The sequence below is a fragment of the Ramularia collo-cygni genome, assembly GCF_900074925.1.
Source record: "Ramularia collo-cygni strain URUG2 genome assembly, contig: RCC_scaffold18, whole genome shotgun sequence".
In the NCBI taxonomy this organism is placed as follows: Eukaryota; Fungi; Ascomycota; class Dothideomycetes; order Mycosphaerellales; family Mycosphaerellaceae; genus Ramularia; species Ramularia collo-cygni.
In genome coordinates, this window is record NW_019716272.1 from 598,389 (window position 1) to 618,050 (window position 19,662).

Genomic DNA, 19,662 nt, shown 5'->3' on the forward strand with positions numbered 1-19,662 from the left:
TTGAGGTTGTTGGCAGGAACTATTCATGAGATCATCTTCGACAGATGCGTCAATGATACCAGGTAATGGCCCACCACGTCGGCCGACACTCATTCATTAGATTAGTCTTCCCGCTGCATGATCGATTCCGACGTKCGCTAGAGCCTCAATGTCAAGACGAGAAGCGTCACGTAGGCGGCAATGCTCAGACTGGTGAGTACGACGACAACGTTTCCACTCGTGCGGAATCTTGCAACTTGTTAGCAAATGCAATGCTCTTGTTGGATAGAAATGACTGCCTACCGCTTCCTGTGCAAGCCATCTCCACCAACTTCACTGAAGAATTGGCGATTGCCTTGTGCACGGCGGAACGCACTGACTGCGAGCACTCCCGCGCCATAGACTGCGAAAAGCGCTCCTGATGAATCTTGTCAGCGTAGGCGACGGAAGCTCCAGGAAGCTTGCATACCTATACTATAGAATTCGCTCGTAAAGATCTTCAGCACTACCAGCGCAAAGCTGAATTGACTGAGACTGGTACGGACGTATGCGCCTTCAAACGTTCGCTGAGCAGCCCGTATCTCAACGAGCTCTCCAGGCGTCAATACGATGGAGCGAGCACGGTGTGAGCGTAGACGGTAGCCTGATTGTGTATGACGGGACTGGTGATGTGTTAGACGTCGGTATAGCATGGCGGGCTGGGTGATGCAGCAAGGATGGTGGTACAGCTTCTTGGCCCAGCTCAAGCCATGTCGAGATTGAGAAGCATGGATGCAATGGAAAGGTGGGCAATGGACATGGTTACCTCGAACATGGCGACTAGCAACGCATGGTGCTGCACGATGCGGCACGAGTCTTGGAAATAACCGCGAAGACACAAGGCTGACGGGGGTGGGAGCTGTGTTGATGGTAAGTGGGGAGAGACCAGCTGTGAGGATGATGGGGGTGCCTCAGGTGCATGCAGTGCAGCTCCGAAAGATGGTGTGAGACCCAACAACCACAGTTTGCTACTCCTACATTACCCCGACGGTGACCGATCCGCGATGCGAGCAACGAGGCGTGAAGCTAAACCTGCGTGGATGCCTCCTTGATCCCTCAGGAAGACGCCGGTGCTGGTCTGTGGGTGCTGGTGTGAGCGTGCGGGGCACCCCTGCCTCCCGCCTCCGCCGACAATGGATGGGGCCCTCCTCCCGTGGCCGTCCGTTTGCATCCGCTTTACCTCCCCTCCCTCCCTCCGTTCTGCTTCCTTGCCCTCTCGCCTTCCATTCACTCCTTCCTCGCCACATCAGCAAGTGTCGGCGCTGTGGCTTCCATATTTCGAGCTATCCTCAAGCTCTACACACCAACCCCCCTTCACAAACGCCTGCCGGCATTCTTCTACTTTGACAATACCAGACGTGTCAGGACCTTGCTTGCACTGTCAGTAGCCAACATGGCGGAATCAATTAATGGCTTCACTTCCGTAAATCATCCACAGCCGCCGCTCACACAACCCACTGCACCTTTGCCGGCAATGCACATGATGGATCCACCTCCTACCGCGGGAGTGAAGCGGAAACGCGAGTCCAAGACCAACCAGCCAAAGTTTTACGCGGTCCGCATCGGGAAGGAGCCCGGGATATATCATACCTGGAACGAATGCCTAGATCAAGTCCGCGGATYTCCAAAAGCCATGTTCAAATCATTTGCGACCTTGAGTGATGCGCAGAAGTTTGTCAACAATGAGGAGACTGCGAGTAGTGGGGTGGRAAAGGTCACCAAGTGGTATGGAGTGCGGGCAGGTCGGAAGCCGGGCGTGTACACCTCCTGGCAAGACGTACTYGATCAGATCACTGGATGGAAGGGACCCAAGCATAAAGGCTTCAAGACGAAGTGGGAAGCTGAGCAGTATGTCGCAGATGCGCAAGGTTATGCAGCGCAGGATATACCCGTGGGAAGCATTGAGGCGGGAGAGCCTGTGAGGAAGGCGAAGAAGACGAAGAAGGGAGTCAAGGATGAGCTCAGTCCACCGCCGATGGAGCAGGGGGAATACGAGCCTGGAGAGGCGCCCTTAGGAGAGGATGCCGAAGATGGCTTCGACTCCAACATCCTTCTGGACCACACCACGGATGGTGCGCGCTACAAAACGAGGGAAGAGCGCGAGAAGATGACGTATCAAGTTGCCCGTCCAGTCAGAGATGCACCAATACGAATCTACACAGACGGCAGTTCTCTTAGCAATGGGAAGTCAAACGCGTGGGGTGGTGTTGGTGTCTTCTTCGGCCCTGCAGACAAGCGAAATATCAGCGAACCTCTTTCTGGAACCAAGCAGACGAACCAACGCGCAGAGCTGATGGCCATGGTACGAGCGCTGGAAGTTGCCCCCAAAGATCGAAGGATTGTTATCGTTAGTGACAGCAAGTACTCCATCGATTGCGTTACGGATTGGTTTCACAACTGGCAACGCAACGGCTGGGTGAATTCTGCGAAGAAGCCGGTGGAGAACAAGGATCTTGTGCAGAAGATTCTCGATCAATTGGACGAGCGCATACGCCTCAATGCACATCGTGTCGAGGATGGAGAGGATGCGCCGAGTACGGACAAACGCTCGGTGTGGGATCGCGGTCCTGGTGGGGTGAGGTTTGAATGGGTGAAAGGGCATGACAAGGACGAGGGCAACTCTGCTGCAGATGTGTTGGCTGTTGCAGGAGCGAGGACTGCGCAGGAATTGGGAAGAGATGTTACGTTTGAGGATTGAAAACGACAAAGCGTACATTCTACCAAGATGCGAGGTACCAAAACCGACAACTCAACAGATGAAGATCCTATGCCACGGAGATCGAAGATTCGATCATTGCCTGTCCAACAACCTTCCATGTCTGGGCCGCATCATTGAAACCTCACTGATGGCACTTTTGAGCTACAACATGAGTTGCCGCATCATCACCCAGTGCACTCAGAAACGAACGGACTTCCTGAAACTGCCTGGCGACTTCATTTCAGACGATGGCTAGGTCGCTCGCTATACACAAAAGGCACTCCAAACATGGCATGTCTCACCGCTTGCAAAGCTGCCTGCGATCATCGCAACACGAAGCAAAGCATCATGCTCATGACCACGTCAGAATTGGCTTGATGGTTTCCTGTTTGCAAAAGTCAGCATGCTTTGCGCACTCAATCTTACAAGGTAGACTCACTCCAGTGTGCATCTCGTGAAGAGCTTGATTGAAGTCGGCCGCAGGCATGAGCTTCATCAATTTATCGATTGGGAATTTTCCATCCCTGTACCACTGAATCATCTTGGGAACATACTCTGGTGGGTATGCGCCACCCTCAATAGCTCCCACCCATTGCTTTCCAGCGACCATGTTGACGAAACCGCTAAAGTTCTTGAGCGTGTAATCGAAAGGAGGTGATCCAACCTGGATGTACATTCCGTGATTTCTTGTGAACTCCACGCCGGCATCCATGAGTACTGGGGCACCTGTAGTATCGATTGTGATGGTGGATCCTACTCCGTCTGCGAGTTCCCGGATCACATCGACAAGAGTCTTGCCCTCGTCAAGCTTGGAACCATCGATGACATGTGTAGCGCCCAACTCCTTTGCAAGGTCGAGGCGAGACTGAACTTTGTCAATTCCGATGATCATTCTGCAGCCTTGAATCTTTGCTCCCATGACAGCAGAAAGACCCACTCCTCCAAGACCCATGATACAGATTGCGTCTGATGGTCCGGCTTTTGCAACGTTGACGACGGTCCMGCTTCCTGTTTGGATACCGCATCCTAGAGGAGCGAAGAGCTGCAGATCCTTCTTGTCGTTTACGAGTCCCGACGCGTTCACAACAGAGCACTGTTTGACGATGCTGTAGTTGGCGAAAGATGACTGGCCGAAAAAGGTACCGTCGATTTCGGGCTCGCCGCCGCTTTTGGAAGCTAGCTGGAAGACCTTGCCAGGTCCAAAATTGAGATCATTAAAGGAGACGCAGTTGGAGTGATGGCCAGCTTTACAGATTGCACAATTCTCGCAAAAGGCAAAGGACAGTAGAACCGGGTCCCCGGATTTTGCAACAGTGACACCTGGTCCAACAGCTCGTACGTATCCAGAGCCTTTCACAGATTAGAAAGTGTCTTGGCTGTTTGTTCTTCATATGCATACCTTCGTGGCCCAATACACGCGGGTAGAATGCAATGGGAGCTGCGCCGGCTGGGATGCCACCAATCAAGGCATCGGTGTGACRGACTCCTGTAGCGACCATTTCGACCAACAATTCTCCCTCGCCAGGCTGTCTCAAGCCAACCTCTTCCATCTTCCATCCTCCATTCTCAAAGGTATCATGCGACACAATCGCTCTYGCAGTTTCAGGGACCGACATGGTGAATGAAGCTGCTCGTCCGAATCGTTCTTGATGTTGCCAAAGTTTGCGAAGGGAGACGGGGATGTTGTTTGAAGATCGAGAGCTCATGCACGGAGAAGGGGAGGTATGGRGCAGTGTGGATTAGGAAGAGGTGGTAACTTATAAGCACCCCATCGTGTGCAGATGAGGAGCTCTTTTTACCGTGGGTAGGGAAAGTGGCTGACCACTGTGGTCGGGATCCAATCGATGGAAGAGCCAGCGTGCTTCCATTGAACCTTTTTCGTCGCACTAGGCTTACGGCTGAGTTTCTGGGAGTTGTGGAAGAGGTTGTATGGCAAGCTGATGTGGTTCTTGCTGCGGGGTTGAGGTCCCCGCGTGTGAGGTGAGAGCCGTGGTGGGGTACCGTGCCTTGGTATGATCATGGGCGGATGTTGTTCCGCAGGTCGTGTTTTCGGTTCAGGTTTTCGTGGTTGTCTTCATCCAGTTTGCTAACAGAGAGCTGGTTGATGGTAGAACGAGTCAAGAGTTTCTTGTCCTGGGTGCTGAAAGGCTCGATTGTGCCCATATTGCCAACGACATGTAGTCGTCTTTGTTTTATGTCGGATCGGTTGAGCTCGGCGATTTGATTTGACGGACTTTTGCAGCCGAACCGATCAACACACACCAAACCGACAAGCTGCGTGCACTTGCACACCAATCAACCCCAACAGCTGATTTATGTTCATGCAATCGTCTCACCACCAGGATGGTCAGATGTACGAGCCAGCAGTCATGTCAGCATCAGCCGTCGAGGATTCCAGCTCCATGAAAGAGGTTGAGCAACATGATCCACATCCTGTCGACAAACCATCAAGTCCTCATAAAAAATGGAAAAAGGCAGCCCTCTCCTTCATCGACGACCAGTGGTTTCTGATATCCATGGGCCTTGTAATCGCCATAGCCTCTCAAGTCCAAGTTCCCTCCTCTCAACAAGAAGTCAAGTCCACAACAGTCTCCTATCTCTGCGTCAGTCTCATCTTCCTTGCCACCGGATGCACTCTAGACACCAAAGTCCTCCTCCGCAATGCATCGCGCTGGAAAGCACACCTCTGGGTGCAAGGAAATTGCTTTTTGACATGCTCTGCATTGATGTTTGGACTCGTCTCAGCGACAGCCACAAGCAAGCATTTTATGGATCCAGGACTCCTCATCGGCCTGGTTTTTCTGAGTTGCGTTCCGACGACGATAGCCAGCAATGTCGTTATGACGGGCCAAGCGCGTGGAAATACCGAGCTTACAGTCGTGCAGACCAGTATAGGGAACTTCATCGGAGTTTTCCTCTCTCCTGCTTTGGTTGTGATGTATACCACGGTCGATACATGGTACAACTCGGTTCTCCCTCCCAGTAGCACGGATCAGTTCCCGCAGATATACCGGCGAGTGCTCATGCAGCTCGGTCTGTCCATCTACGTTCCGCTTCTCGTTGGCCAAGTCATTCGATACTTCTTCGAGAATGCTTGCAGTACCGTCTTCCGAAAATGGAAGTTCAACAAAATCGGTTCTCTCTGCATGCTGGTCATTATCTGGTCAACATATGATCAAGCATTTCACTCAAACGCCTTTGCGAATGTGAAATCGAGCAATCTTGTTTTCGTGGTCTTTGTCCTGCTAGGCATGTGGATGTTATACTTCAGTATCGCCTTCTTCATATCGAACCTTTGGTTTCCGAGGAGAGATGTCATTTCCATCACATACTGTGTTGCGGCCAAAGGTCCGGCTTTTGGTGTTCCCTTGTCGAATGCCATCTTTGCTGGCATTGATCTTGAGCTGGAGAGTAAGATACAGGTGCCAATTGTAATCTATGCCGCGCTGCAAATGGCATTTGGGAGCATATTAGTAGTGATCTTCCGAAAGTGGATGCAGAGCGTAGAGAGGGGGAGAACCCAGCGAATGCTAGAATTGCAGCAAGCAGAACAGAGAGAGTAAGAGTGACAGCCGAAAAATAGACGGCCCAAGAGATCGCAGGGTAGCTCGCGAGCTAAATACCAGGACCGTGATAGCCAGATTTGGGGACAACTCACCACTCCAAGTTGAGAGCACACATCTAAGGATGAGATGGATAAGAATGATGTGTTGGTGGAAGTGATTCAATCCTCTCGATTAATCTATCCCCATTTCCTGACGGTCTTCGACCATGCGTCTGTCTTTATACATCGCTTCGTCCTTGTCCCGTCTATAATAAAAGAAACAGAAGTATTAACATTAATAACAGGAATCAATGCAGATCCCTATACGGTTGATAATCTTCTTCGCTGGTGGCTGGCAATGCTCATTCAGAATCGCCCTCACAGGTCCGGCCGGTGGCGCGATCCCTCATGCTTGAAGGCTGCTGTGAGAAATTTGAAAAGGCCATGTACGTGAACGCTTGAACGCTTGCTTCTTTCCACCGCCGTCTCGCTCCTAGGCGGACTCGTGGTATCTCAATCCTMCCTCGCGACTTCATACGAGCGGCTTCTTCACATCCTGCACACCGCGCTTGATGACGTCTTCCAGCTTCCACCGTGGTGGTGTAAGTGCTGGGTTCTCGCCAGATTCCAGACATGAGCGAATGTCCATTTCCTTCTCATTTGTGAGACCCTCATGCATTGGCTCCTGTCCGCCCGCAATTCCGGAGCTGAACTTCAATTGGAGAACTTCACCAGCCTGGTCGACTGCTGCGAGTAATCTGTCAAGATCGTCCTTGGTATGTGCTGCACTCACACAGAAGCGTGCTCGTGATGAGATGAGAGGAGTGGCGGGGTATCCGACGACAACGACCGCAATCTTCCGCTTCAGCATTTCATGCGAAAAGGCAGGAATCTTGGCTGGGTGGTAGAGGAGGAGTGGGATGATTGGACTGTCATCATGTCCGTAAATGATGAAACCCAATCGCTTCAATCCGAGGCGAAGATATCGGCTGTTGAATCCAAGACGTTGCAGACGCTCTTCACCCTGGCCAGGTGCCAAGTCGCCGGAGATGATTCTCAAACTGGTGCTGATCTGGCTCAACACGGCTGGAGTTGGGCACTCTCCGTAAAGGGTTCCGGCATTGTTGACGCGAATCTTGTCAATGAGGGCCTTGCTGCCGGAGATGTAGCCTCCATTGGCACCGAAGCTCTTGGTGAACGTTCCCATTAGGATATCAACGTCGGCGGGATCGACTCCGAAGTAGTCACAGACACCGCGACCGCGTGGACCCAGTGCACCGACTGAATGTGCCTCGTCGACATATAGCGCAAACTTGTACTTCTTCTTCAATGCCACAAGACTGGGCAGGTTGCAAAAGGTGCCCTCCATACTGTATAGGCCTTCGACAGCCACGAGGATCTTTCTCCACGGGCGGTGTGTTCTGGGCTGACCCTGTGATATTCTCTCCCGAAGAAGACGCTCGAGATCGGCCATGTCGTTGTGCTTGAACATGTCAATAACAGCACCGCTGAGTCTTGCTCCAAACCGGATCGATGCGTGGTTGAGTTGATCGGAAATCATCAAACATCCCTTGCCGACAAGTGCAGGGAAGATGGTGGCGTTGGTGACGAATCCCATCGAGTAGATGGTCGCCGCGGGCTTGCCAACGAACTCTGCGACCTGTCGTTCTACATCGACGTGCAGCTCAGATGTTCCGACATCACCTCTGGGTGAGCAGAATGAGATTCCATACTTTCTCAAACTCTGCTCAGCAGCGTCTGCACACTCGCCTTCGGATTGTGCGAAGCCCAGATAGTTGTATGATGACATGTTGAGTGTTTGCGTGGTCGTTCCAGTCAGCTTGAAGGAGAGGTTGAAGTCGTCACTCGCCCGATCGAGGAGGGTGATGAATCGGCCGGGAACGCCCGTGACTGGCCGTCTGAAGCAGTCGTTGATTCGCAATTGCAGGCGTCGGATGTAGAAGTTGTCAAAGTCGGAGTTGAGTGGTGCGTAGCCGTCGCATTCCCGCAGCTGCTTGTAGTGATCTGGCTTGAATCTCTTTCCGAAGAAATCGCGAACGTGTCCGAAGATGATGAGGATGAGGTAGGAGATGTACGTGGTGATGAGATAGTAGTACGGTGGCTCATCCTCAATCGGCTCGGGGAACTCGGTCCCGACAAATCTTGACGAGTACAGGTGCTGTTTGGATCCAAGCGGGCCGAACGCTGCGTGTTGCTTCGYAATCCGTCGTGCCTCTGCTGGYGAAGGCGGGGAGAACAGCGTCAATGGCTTGGGAAGGTCTTCCATCTTGCTCTTCTCGCCAGTCGCAGTCGTGAGGTTGATCGTGGGCAGGCTGAGAGTGGATATTTGCGGGCTCGGTGGTCGGAAGGACTGGAACTGAGGCGCTTCTAATCTCGTCTGCTCCAACGCAGGTGCTACTTTGACGTTCTTGGGTGATGTGTTGGAGAACGGGAGATTGAAGCGCGGACGCGAGAACCGTCGATTTGATTGTGGTGAATGGGCGGTTTCAATCATGCGTATGGGTTCCTTTTCGGACAGAACAGTGTCGGTGGTCGCGACAGGCGAGGCGAACGGATTGAGAGCGCGAATTGCAGGCATGGCGTCTGTGGTTCGGGGGATTGAGTGTTAGTTGTTGTTGTCGATGGTGAAGCGATAGACGAGGTGGCGTTGCAGCCAAATCCCCGCGGTGAGTTTGATGGAAGAGGTGGAGAAAGAGAAGGTAAGTGATAAGGCAGTCGCGATGACTGTAAGCACGAAGGGTAGGCGCAATGGGAGGATATTGTTCTGGCGTGAATGATGTAACAGAAGTCRAGGTTCGTGGTGGCTGTCAGGTATCCGCCAACTTCCACGCGCGACAGCGGGTCTAGGACCAACCCGGTTGCCGTGTGGTCGTCGATGTCGATGATGTGGTGTATCGTCGATGCTAAGCCAGAATAATCCGTGCGCAGCTGTCTCGCGGGGAGATGGTGTGGTGATGCTGAACTGAGCTGATACGGCGCGCGGTTTGGCCTTGTTCGCCGGGGCTTGGAAACGCAAGCGAATGCGTCGGATGCAGGCAAGGCAGAGGATGTGAGGAGGAATGTGTCAGGGAAGGGGGCTTGGCTCACCTGCGTTTGGTCTTCACGCGGACATTCCTCGCGCAATGCAGCAGTCTCGTGTCGTTGATTCGGAGGTGCTTTCCAGCACTTCAGAACAACCAACCTCCCGTCTCTCACTATTCCTTCTCCCTTCTTTCAGACGTGGCGGGCTCCTTTTTCGCGCGCCGCTCGGGTATGACGCTGTCTCCGGAACAAGCTTTGGCTCCAATGCCCAAGTCCAAGCGTGCAAACAGTGCTCAAACACGTCGCGAGCTGGAAATATCGTCGAAATTGGCCCGTCCAAGAGGTGTCGCAGCAGGGTGTCGATGTTGAAACAGCAGATGGATCCGTCTTTTACTGATCAGACGGAATGGCGAGGATGCCGATGAAGAATCCTCAGATCGCGACAATCGGCGAGCGCAATTTCCGGTTGATTAGGGATTGCCCGACTACTCCACCGACCAACCCGAATTGAGGATTCTTTGCACCACACCAATCTCATCAGGGGCAACGCTCTGGTGTGTGCTCAAAGATCTTGTCCCTGGATCGATGAACACCGCCCCTACTTCCGCACTCCGCTCCTACGTAGGGCTGCCGAGCGTTGCATCTTTGGCCAGGGATCTACCGCATGTCGGAACATTGTTCTAACCGGGTTCTTGTGGAACGTGTGAAGACAGAATACTTGCCAATATGTGCACCATACAAGATTCGAGGCGCATCTGTTCAAGTCGAGATCTGCGCATCTTGACAAACCCCGACCATCGATCTTTCAAATCCTGTAAAGGAGTCGCACCGTGTACGGACCCGACGTATTCGTTGAGGCTCGGTCTCGCTTCAAGGGACCAGCACCTCAGCTGTTGTTCTACAGCAAGGCTGTTGTGGGACCCGACCGTTCCGAGCGCCGAACTATCGACGATCCATCAATTCTTTGTTCCGCATCATCAAATATTGACAGGCTGCAGGTGGTTGTGTGGTGCTGCGTGCAACATTCTCCTGTCAAACAGCGCCTCACTGCCTCAGAGTCACAACATATTGCCATGCATGACTTCCGCGTGCTTGCAGCTTGTACGAGGCTCTACCAGGGGCCTCGCAGCTCGCCAAATGCTGTGCTCCGATGAGCGAATGCAAGGTAAGAYATGTCACCTGAAACTCGATTCTGCTGTCGTGAGAAGAGGTCCTTCCTATACCGTGAGAGCGATATACAAATCTACCTACCATTTAGCCCAGACGTCGGCAGCGATCCCAATACAAGTCGTGATGTCATGAAGTGAAGGCATGCGCATTCGCACCGTGGCAGGGGTTGCTTGCCGGGTTGGTGCTGTCGTCTGTGCTTTCTTCACAGCCTCTATTATTGATGACTGTTTCGTGCTGGTGCTGATGCACTCATCAGACTGGCTGGATTGCGATGGGGAAGTAGGTTCTCGATCTCCACCTGAATCGATACTAAATGGAGTTGAGTTGCGTGTTCCGCGCCATTCAGAATCAATCAGGTTCTTTCCAGGCTTTCACGATGGGAGCAAAATCTGATGTTGAGCTTGAGAAGACTTGGGCTTTGAGCCCATCTGTCTTGGCCTTTGGGCAGTGCCATGGGTAGGACGGGACGGGAGTTCTTGCACATCTCAGAGACGGCYGAACTTGCTCCGACACATCCGAGCACTGGGCTTGCACATGAAGGATGAGGTGCAAGAGCTAGTTATAGTACATTCCTCAAGCAAAGCAATAGAAGAGCAATGCCTACATTCCACCATATTATACGCACATGCATACGCTCATGAGCGCATCAATCCAGCAGCGGAATTTATATACAATTCATCCAATGCGGGAAGCATGTTGAGATCCACCAGGTTTTATTACCGCCGTACAACATTCCACCGCATTATTAAACTCGGCGCTCTCCTCCTCGTAGCATGGACATTTCTCGAAACGCTATATATACGATGGGCACAAGTCCAGACCTCCATGGTAGAGCCACCGGCATTTGGTAGTGAAAGAGTCTTCATTGCGAGCATACACTGGAATAACGAAGCCATCCTTCGCAGTCATTGGATACCTGCAGTATTGGAATTGGTGAAGGAGATTGGAAAGGACAATGTCTACATCTCCGTGCTGGAAAGTGGAAGCTGGGATAATTCCAAAGGTGCGCTTCGCGAGCTGGATGTCAAGTTGGGAGAGCTAGGGGTGAATAGAAAGATCGTGCTAGACGACACCACACATGCGGACGAGATTGCTAAACCTCCGACGAAAGAAGGTTGGATACATACACCCCGAGTTGCAAAAGGGGAGAAGGAGCTGCGAAGAATACCATATCTCGCGAGGTTGAGGAATGAGGTCTTGCAGCCTCTGTACGACCTTCAATCGAATGGGGTGGAGAAGTTCGATAAGATTCTGTGGTTGAATGATGTGGTTTTCAGCACGCATGATGTGAGAAACCTTTTCGCGACGAGAGGTGGAGATTATGCTGCTGCGTGTTCCCTGGATTTCTCAAAAGGAAACGGGCAGCTTTACGACACTTTTGCTTTGAGGGACTCAGAGGGGAGGGAGCAGGTCATGTCTAAGTGGCCTTACTTTCGTGCACGAGAGAGTCGTAAGGCGATCAAAGCGAATCATCCGGCGCCTGTGGCTTCTTGTTGGAATGGCATGGTAGTGATGCATGCCGCTCCATTTTACAATTCCGAGACTCCACTTGTCTTTCGAGGCATAAGCGACTCCCTCGCAGATTCGCATCTCGAAGGGTCGGAATGCTGTCTGATTCATGCCGACAATCCTCTATCACGCACGAAGGGCGTTTGGATCAATCCCGGTGTGAGAGTGGGTTATAATGCTCCCGCGTATGAGGCTATCAACCCTCCTGGTGCTGGAACCTGGGTGTCTACTTTTGGGATTGTATATGGTTCGTGGGAGAATCGTCTCAGGAGATGGTTTACTACGACTTGGTTGAAAGAGATGCTCGTCAAGAGACGGCTTGCAGCTTGGGAGAAGGAGTCGAAGCTTAATTTGGAAAGCGGACCTTTTTGCTTGATTAATGAGATGCAGGTCTTGATCAAAAATGGGTGGGCGCATGTGTGATGTGGAGCAATAATGGATTTGAACGGCCTCGGACACCGCGTTGTTGACACGGAAACAGGATTAAGGTACCACGAGGCACAAACCACGTTTTGCGCGTCGCACACTAGAAGTGTTGTAGGAGGCAAATAGAGGAGAGCGAATGCGGTTGCAAAACCCACGGCCTTCATGGGGAATTAAATGGAACCTCCCGAGCGATTTCAGGAGCATCCTTCTGGGTTACAACATTCGGAGCGTTGGTGACAGTAAGTCTACTAAAATGAGACTTCAAGAGGGAACCATTCTTGACCATTGTGAAAGCTCAATACATGTACAAGAAGATGGATCATCCTCATCCCAAGTTCATCCTTGTCAGTCTCTCGACTCTGGAAAACTTATTCAGCTCCTTTCCTGTGTAAGCCAACTCTCGCTCAGCAATTCATGAGAAGGTGGTTGCCGTAGCAAAGGACCAGTCGAGCAGATTYATTCCACGATTGACGTGGACCGTCGCTTCTGAATCAAGGCAGACTTTCATGATCATCGTCCAGCTCCTCCTTCACTCTCAGTCATTCAAGTCCGACGGCATACCCATCTGAATGTCCTGAGCTTCGGCACGGAGGTTCAAGAGAATCATCGCAGCTCCCTCATCAGTCAGATCGGGTTCACCATACCAATGTAGTCTCAGCAAGCTCTTCGCAGCGTCCTCGCGCTCGAGGTTTGCCTTGGTGATCTCATTCTGCATCTCATCTTCAGAACAGACTTCCGAGATTGGAGTCCCTAGAATCGGCTTGTACTTTGCATATGTGGGAGAGTCGATCCAAGCAACCGTCTCATCGTCTGAATCAATCATAGGTGTGTCGTCCTCACTAATTAGATCGGAGGGTGGTGTTGCATTTTGTCGTACTCCCGCCGTCCACTGCAGGAGGTCAAGGTCGTCTTCTTCCTCCCCCTCTGGTTCGACGGAGATGGACAAGGCCTTCTTGATTCTGCCACGCTGTCCTGGACCTGCACTCTTCATCGACAGATTTGCTTTGGCAGCAGCCTTTCTAACCCTGGTCGTTTCCTTGCGCTTGGTGGATATCTTTTCGTAATGACGAGCCACAACACCGTTCTCCTGTTTTGCATTGTCAAACTCCCTCTTCACTGCGTCTCGTGGCAGGGTCCGGGCCGTGGCAACCAGGGATAAAGCGTCCATGATCCTCGCGCTGATCTTGGTATTTGTGATGTCACTCATAGGATCCGCATTTTGCACCATTTCCACCATTTCCTTGACAGTGTGTCTCGCGGCGAGCCGAATGAGGTCTTCATTCTCGGGTAGCTTGCTGCCTCCCTTGGCAATCCGCTTGAAGAKCGGGTTGGCAGCCCTCAATGTAGACTCTGTAGAGAAGAAGTCCCCGAGATAGCTGGGTGCGGTAGACTCATCAACATCCGTGAGAGATGTATCGCTGTCCTTGATGTTGCCTTTTTTGCCTGCGACGCCACTGGTGGGAGAAGTGTCGGCAGGAGCAGCAGCACGTCCAAGCGTGGCGTTGATGCGAGCCTTGACACCACTCTCCACTCTTGCATTATTCAGCGCGAGCTTCACCATTCTGAAGGAGGTGTTGTTCTTGTTGGCCACGGATTGGCATGCAGTGTGAATGCGGTGGTAGACCAGCGTCGGGGTGAGAGCGTGTGGTCTCTTATCACTGTTGACCTTGTTGGTAATCTCTTCTGCAGTATGTGTTGCCGATACTTGAAGTATACGTTCCTGAGTGATGAGGTTGGGGTCGCCGCTGAGAATCTGCTCATCGGTCAAGGACGTGTTGATGTAGTGATCTAGATGGACGTCCGAAGTGAAGTCTTGTGACTGCTCTGTGGTAGATCCTGCCTTGTTCATGGACAGCTGATCAGCCTGTTGTGCTCGTGTTGTCTCCTGATAGACCATATTACGAACCAACGGTATCTTTGCTTGTGTTGATGTCAGAAATGGCGATTTCCGCAATGTCAAGTGCGACAGGTTTCCACTTGGTATCTCGCATGAAAGAATGGAACAACAAGAAACAGCATAGAATGGGAGAGTGAATCGCAGAAACTGCCTGTGAAGCCTGRCAGCTCATTCATTCACCTTTGATCATCACATGCTGGCTTGCTGCGAATGTCAGCGCACACACATGAAACATTTCCTCAATACTTCACAATGCAATGCCATTCGAATCAGAGTGTATCTCCCAAACTCTCATATGGTACAACCTCCATTGAAAATGCCGCTACCAAACAAGAAGGGTCATGTCCATCAATCTACAAGTTCTTGATAACAGCATCCGCGTATTCGTGTGTCTTGGCCTTGCCGCCGAGATCGCCTGTTAGGTATTTGCCCTCTGCTAGGGTCTTGAAAATAGCCTTTTGAATGGCATCAGCATGCGAATTCAGACCCATGTGCTGCAACATCATGATAGAACTGAGGAGCAATGCGGTGGGGWTGGCAAGCGCCATGCCGGCGATATCAGGAGCGGAACCGTGGACAGCCTCGAAAATGGAGCACTCATCTCCAATGTTTCCGGACGGCGTCAAACCAAGACCACCAATCAGACCGGCACACATGTCGGAGAGGATGTCTCCGTAAAGGTTGGGCATGACAAGAACCTTGTCGTTGTACGGGAGAGGGTCCGTAACGACCTTTAAGCAGGTGTTGTCCAACATCTCTGCGTCAAACTCAATATCGGGGTAGTCCTTGGCAACATCGCGGGCAGTGCTGAGGRAGAGACCATCGGACATCYTCATGATGGTGGCCTTGTGTACAACACGGACCTTTTTACGGCCAATCTCTTGGGCGTGTTGGAAAGCATATCGCAAGACGCGCTCGGAAGCCTCACGGGTGATGAGCTTGATGGATTGAACGACACCGTCGACAACGACGTGTTCAATACCAGAGTATTCACCCTCGGTGTTCTCACGAATCAGGACGATGTCAACATCATCGTAGGGGGTCTTGTAGCCTGCAATGGATTTGCAGGGACGGAGGTTGGCGAAGAGGTTGAATGTCCGACGAAGGGTGAGATTGAGCGAGACGTGGCCCTTGCCGATGGGCGTAGCGAGAGGGCCCTTGAGCGCAACGTAGTTGCGGGTGATGCTTTCGATGGCCGAGTCGGGGATGACAGTCTTTCCGTCCTTGAGCTGAGGAGTGACGTCGCAGAATTCCCACTTGATGGGCGCGTTGGCGGCGGAGAAGATATCCTTGACGGACTGAGCGATCTCAGGGCCAATACCGTCACCTTCTATGAATGAGACGGTGTATTTACCCTTGGGCAGGGTGTTAGCGATAGGCTTTCGCATGTGACAGATGTGGATTGAAATTTACATCGCTGCCCTTCGTGCCGTTGAACTTGGCAACCTTCTCGTGGGGTGCCGTGACTGCGTATCCTCGGAATTGTGTCTAGGTACTTTTATCAGCTCTTGCTGATTGCTTCTCTCTTCCTGTACGGTGTTTTGCGAACCTGAGCGAATGCTGGTCGGGAAATCTGGCGGAGGCACTGGCGCACGGCCGGCGCTCTTCGTACGCTAGCCAACATTATTGTATAGGTGGTAGAGGACCGGGAGGGAGTTTCGGTCGGCGGAAGTGTATGCGAGGTGGTTGGCGAGAGAGGTGTTGAAGCGGAAGTATCTTTCACCAGACACGTTCTTTGGCGCGAAAGCTACCCGGAGTCGCCCGAGCGCGGGATGCCGCTAGGATCGGATCAGATAACCCTCCGGACGACACCCGAGCTCCGTATGCACCTGCATTGCGTCCACGGGTGTCAAGGCGCGTCAGAGGGAAGGAAGCTCTGCGATGTAAGAAGGTGGAACTCTCACATCCATCTTCATCCGTTGAACAAACAAACACATCACTACCACCACAACCATGCCCATCTCCGCGGAGAGAGAACGCGAGCTGCTAAACAAGTATAAACTCACCTCGCTGCATCCCACCGAATGGCCACACAAGGACGACGAGTCGTCCGAGGAAGAGGAGGATGAGGCGCCTGCCAACAATACTCGTCAATCTTCCGTTCGCAATTCACGCTRTCAGAAACTCGCCCGCCATGCCAGTCTCAGATCAACCGCCCAGGCCACTGTTGGCGTGCAAAACGACGAACCAGATGCCCTGGGCATGGCTCCAAGTATCTCGACCGAGCTACGAAGACGCGGAGTGCCCGTGGATGAAGACCTGGCATTGCGTAACAAGTTCATGCTTTCATCCACCAGCTTCAGTCCAGCCGCATATCTTTCACATCTCCACCAGACGGCAAGCACGGAGGACCTCATGCAGGGTCTGGACTTCCTCAGTAAGAGTATTGCCGAGAAGTCTGCCAGTTTGAAGGTACTGGTTGAAAGCAACTTTGAACGATTCGTACGAGCAAAGGCGACTATCGATACCGTATACACCGAGATGCGAACACAGGGAGTGGAGGAGCAAAGCAATTCACAGCTTCAACCAAGTGGTCCACCCAATGGTACGAGACCACACTCTCGGCAGACGAGCAAAGGGCAGACACATTTTCGAAATACCAGTGGCGCCTTCGCTGCTGCTGGAGCGAAACTGGCACCTTCTGGAAAGCGGAAGAATGCACTCACCAAGGAGTCTGAATATGGTGTGCAAGGAATCAAGGTTCCTCTGCAAGAAGTGGCCATCAAAGCAGAGGAAGTTTGGGGCCCGGCTTTGGGTGGACGCGAGAAGGAGGGGACTCTCAAAGCAGTCATGAGTGCCTTTGAACAGCACCGGGATGTCTTCAAGCTGAGCGGCGTCGTGTATGAGGCTGTCAAGAAGAACGACTATGATGCTGTCGTGGATGCCTATAAGCAGGCCAAAAGTCACGCGGACAAGGCAAGGAAGATTGCAACGATCGCCAAGGAGAACGATATGGAGCTCGGAGACCAGGATGTGCATCAAATCATCGTCACTGCGAGGATGTGGCATGATGTTACTGTGCAGATTGATGGTTTCAAGAACGGTATTTGGAAGAAGCTAAAGTCCGCGCACGGACGGAGAGCGGCTGCAATGGCTGATGAGCCTGATAAGGAGCTACACATGGAGCTGATCGCTGTACTACTCCAGCTCGGTGTCGAGGAGAGTCCCATCTGGATATGGATCAACAGCCGTTACCTCTATCTGAAGGATCGAATTGCCCGCTCTTTCGAACGCAGCCGGATCGAGATTGAGATCCTACGACGGAGACTGGCCAGCATTACCAAAACGGACATCGTCGCGTTGGCCAAACATCTCCGATCCGCTTCGACTTCCACGGGCGCTCTTCGTCTTAATAAGGAGTCGACACAAGATCTGGATAGTGACATCATTCTCGCGTTCTGGGACAAAGTACAAGCGTGCTTGTCCGCGTTACTTTCCCCGCAGAATGGCGTTCTTTCTGAGGTTCTGGAATGGTGGGAGATTGCTCAGTCTTTCATCGACAATAAAGCGCAAAAGTCATTTCCTACTGCGGTGTTTGCAGTAGGATTCACCCATCTCGAGCTGGAAGAGGAGCACATCTCTGCAATCCACGCAGCTGCTTTCGAGCTTGTCAATATCATTCGTGAAAGCATTGTCTCATTCTTTCAAGAACCACCTGTGGATGATATTAGCGATCTTTATTCTCCAATCCCGCCGACACCCATTTCTCCGGATTCAGACGCCAGCCACCAGTTTCCTCTCAGGCGTGCCTTTAGCATTGACAACAACAATATCCCTCCTCCGTCACCCAAAACAGATGCGGCATGGGAGAAGTATGCATTCTGGCCTCCAGGAGCCAATTCCCTCTCTGGAGCACACTACCTGGCGCGCTTCTCCACCTTGGTCGGCACCGCCATGAGTGAGATTGCCGGCCTCTCTCCTATCAAGTCGGCACCTGAACGTCGGGAGAAGCTCAAATCTACAATCATATCGGTACGAGAGCGCTGCATTGCAGCCATATGTGCGAGCTGGAACAGCGATGCGGAGAAATGCCGCGTTCTTGAATCGTGGACAAGATCACCCGAACGCAGAGATCTCACTCTCATGCCTGCATATTTTGAGGCGTGGGAGGAAAGGGTGTTGACGAATGTGCAGAAGATTGCGTACATTTCAGATGCCGTTGGTTTGAAGAGCAGTGGAGCTGGCGTGGATGTCATTCCGCCTCCAAGTGCCAAACTTCTTCAAGCTGTCCGGACTTGTTTCGTAACAAGTTTGTACAAGGGCCTGAGTGGGATKGTAGAGAATGCAACCACGACTGGATCCTCCGAGTCTTCTTCCACGAGGCTATTGGATGGTGGAGTCGGCGTTGAGGCCGATCCGGATGGCGTCACAGTGGCGAGGCGAAGAGGGGTGGAGGGTGATGGACTTGGTGTTCTGGCCACCGAAGCCGTTGATGCCAGCAATAGAGTGAGTGTATCCTTCAGGTTGTCCTCATGCAGTACTAACATCACGCAGAACGTGCGGATGCTCATCACACTCTCCAATTTAACCCATCTTCGGAGTGAAGTCATTCCGCAGCTCATCTCCACATTCGAATCCGCCTTTTCGGTCAAGCTCACAGAGGAGAGCAAGACGATCCGTGACGTTCTCTCACAGATTGACTCTCGGCTTTTCCAGGCATATGTCAAGCCTACACTATCATACATTACAGAAACTATCTCCAACGGAGTGGCGTCCCCTTCTTGGGAGCCTACCAGTACTCCAACAGACGCCAGGCCATACATTTATGACGTACTTATCAAGCTGGTCTTCATTCACGCCGAGGTCACGTCGACAACCACATCAACACTGACGAACCAAATTCTTTCCTACCTTCTCGAGCAGAGCTCGCTATCGCTCATTGCGTCTTTCGAGAAGCGGGACAGCTATTCTCTTGCAGCGTTGATGCAAGCGACTCTTGATGTGGAGTTTCTCGCTCAGACCCTCAACCAATATACCACAGATAAGGCCGGAGAGGTGCAAAGCCAGATCTATCTCAAGCTGGACGAGCGGACTGGGAATGAGGCACGAGGTAGACTCCAAGGAGAGTTGGCAGGCATGCGAGGTGTGTTAAAGGGTCTGAGGGAGGGTACCAAGGGTGAATTCGGGTGCTTCAGAAGAGAAAGGCGTGGTAGGAGGGAAAATGGCAGCGGCGGAGGGAGCGCCGGCGGTAACAAGGGATAGAAGCCTGTGCCATGGACCGGCGAGTCGGGAGTGGTGCTGCAGGTTAGGTGCAACTACATTGTGGAATGGTTGTGTCCACAGCGGGATGGTGAGGAGGCGCCCCTTCTCCAGCCCGTGTCTAACGACTCCGACTCGTCTGGCGATCATTCAAATCGC

At 52.3% G+C, this 19,662-nt stretch overlaps 10 protein-coding genes; 5 read left to right on the plus strand and 5 right to left on the minus strand.

Annotated features, from left to right (window-relative positions):
• Window positions 1-137: 137 nt before the first annotated feature.
• RCC_09654 (uncharacterized protein) lies at window positions 138-793 on the minus strand (the record flags this gene model as incomplete). 2 transcript variants are annotated; one of them, XM_023774894.1, is made up of 5 exons in its annotated part: window positions 138-228; window positions 283-397; window positions 449-641; window positions 706-720; window positions 785-793. In XM_023774894.1, 5 exons carry the CDS (start codon window positions 791-793, stop codon window positions 138-140), a joined length of 423 nt encoding a protein of 140 aa, XP_023630662.1. The 2 variants fall into 2 exon arrangements, with proteins under 2 accessions (XP_023630662.1, XP_023630663.1); XM_023774895.1 differs by lacking the exon at window positions 706-720.
• A 699-nt stretch (window positions 794-1,492) lies between these two features.
• On the plus strand, window positions 1,493-2,716 carry RCC_09655 (related to ribonuclease H; the record flags this gene model as incomplete). The annotated part of the gene is made up of 1 exon (XM_023774896.1): window positions 1,493-2,716. The coding sequence occupies one exon, from the start codon at window positions 1,493-1,495 to the stop codon at window positions 2,714-2,716; it is 1,224 nt and encodes a 407-aa protein (XP_023630664.1).
• Window positions 2,717-3,068: 352 nt separating this feature from the next.
• Window positions 3,069-4,332, minus strand: RCC_09656 (related to alcohol dehydrogenase; the record flags this gene model as incomplete). XM_023774897.1 has 3 exons in its annotated part: window positions 3,069-3,101; window positions 3,156-4,066; window positions 4,116-4,332. The coding sequence occupies 3 exons, from the start codon at window positions 4,330-4,332 to the stop codon at window positions 3,069-3,071; spliced, it is 1,161 nt and encodes a 386-aa protein (XP_023630665.1).
• A 753-nt stretch (window positions 4,333-5,085) lies between these two features.
• On the plus strand, window positions 5,086-6,279 carry RCC_09657 (related to sodium bile acid symporter family protein; the record flags this gene model as incomplete). The annotated part of the gene is made up of 1 exon (XM_023774898.1): window positions 5,086-6,279. One exon carries the CDS (start codon window positions 5,086-5,088, stop codon window positions 6,277-6,279), a length of 1,194 nt encoding a protein of 397 aa, XP_023630666.1.
• Window positions 6,280-6,792: 513 nt separating this feature from the next.
• Window positions 6,793-8,859, minus strand: RCC_09658 (probable LCB2-serine C-palmitoyltransferase subunit; the record flags this gene model as incomplete). Its single annotated transcript, XM_023774899.1, has 1 exon — window positions 6,793-8,859. One exon carries the CDS (start codon window positions 8,857-8,859, stop codon window positions 6,793-6,795), a length of 2,067 nt encoding a protein of 688 aa, XP_023630667.1.
• A 2,438-nt stretch (window positions 8,860-11,297) lies between these two features.
• On the plus strand, window positions 11,298-12,404 carry RCC_09660 (related to polysaccharide export protein (CAP59); the record flags this gene model as incomplete). The annotated part of the gene is made up of 1 exon (XM_023774900.1): window positions 11,298-12,404. The coding sequence occupies one exon, from the start codon at window positions 11,298-11,300 to the stop codon at window positions 12,402-12,404; it is 1,107 nt and encodes a 368-aa protein (XP_023630668.1).
• A 139-nt stretch (window positions 12,405-12,543) lies between these two features.
• On the plus strand, window positions 12,544-12,799 carry RCC_09661 (uncharacterized protein; the record flags this gene model as incomplete). XM_023774901.1 has 2 exons in its annotated part: window positions 12,544-12,646; window positions 12,702-12,799. 2 exons carry the CDS (start codon window positions 12,544-12,546, stop codon window positions 12,797-12,799), a joined length of 201 nt encoding a protein of 66 aa, XP_023630669.1.
• A 143-nt stretch (window positions 12,800-12,942) lies between these two features.
• On the minus strand, window positions 12,943-13,398 carry RCC_09662 (uncharacterized protein; the record flags this gene model as incomplete). The annotated part of the gene is made up of 1 exon (XM_023774902.1): window positions 12,943-13,398. The coding sequence occupies one exon, from the start codon at window positions 13,396-13,398 to the stop codon at window positions 12,943-12,945; it is 456 nt and encodes a 151-aa protein (XP_023630670.1).
• Window positions 13,399-14,657: 1,259 nt separating this feature from the next.
• Window positions 14,658-15,928, minus strand: RCC_09663 (probable isocitrate dehydrogenase subunit 2, mitochondrial precursor; the record flags this gene model as incomplete). XM_023774903.1 has 3 exons in its annotated part: window positions 14,658-15,659; window positions 15,718-15,792; window positions 15,854-15,928. 3 exons carry the CDS (start codon window positions 15,926-15,928, stop codon window positions 14,658-14,660), a joined length of 1,152 nt encoding a protein of 383 aa, XP_023630671.1.
• Window positions 15,929-16,257: 329 nt separating this feature from the next.
• RCC_09664 (related to SEC5 protein) lies at window positions 16,258-19,506 on the plus strand (the record flags this gene model as incomplete). XM_023774904.1 has 2 exons in its annotated part: window positions 16,258-18,750; window positions 18,799-19,506. 2 exons carry the CDS (start codon window positions 16,258-16,260, stop codon window positions 19,504-19,506), a joined length of 3,201 nt encoding a protein of 1,066 aa, XP_023630672.1.
• Between the last annotated feature and the right edge of the window lie 156 nt (window positions 19,507-19,662).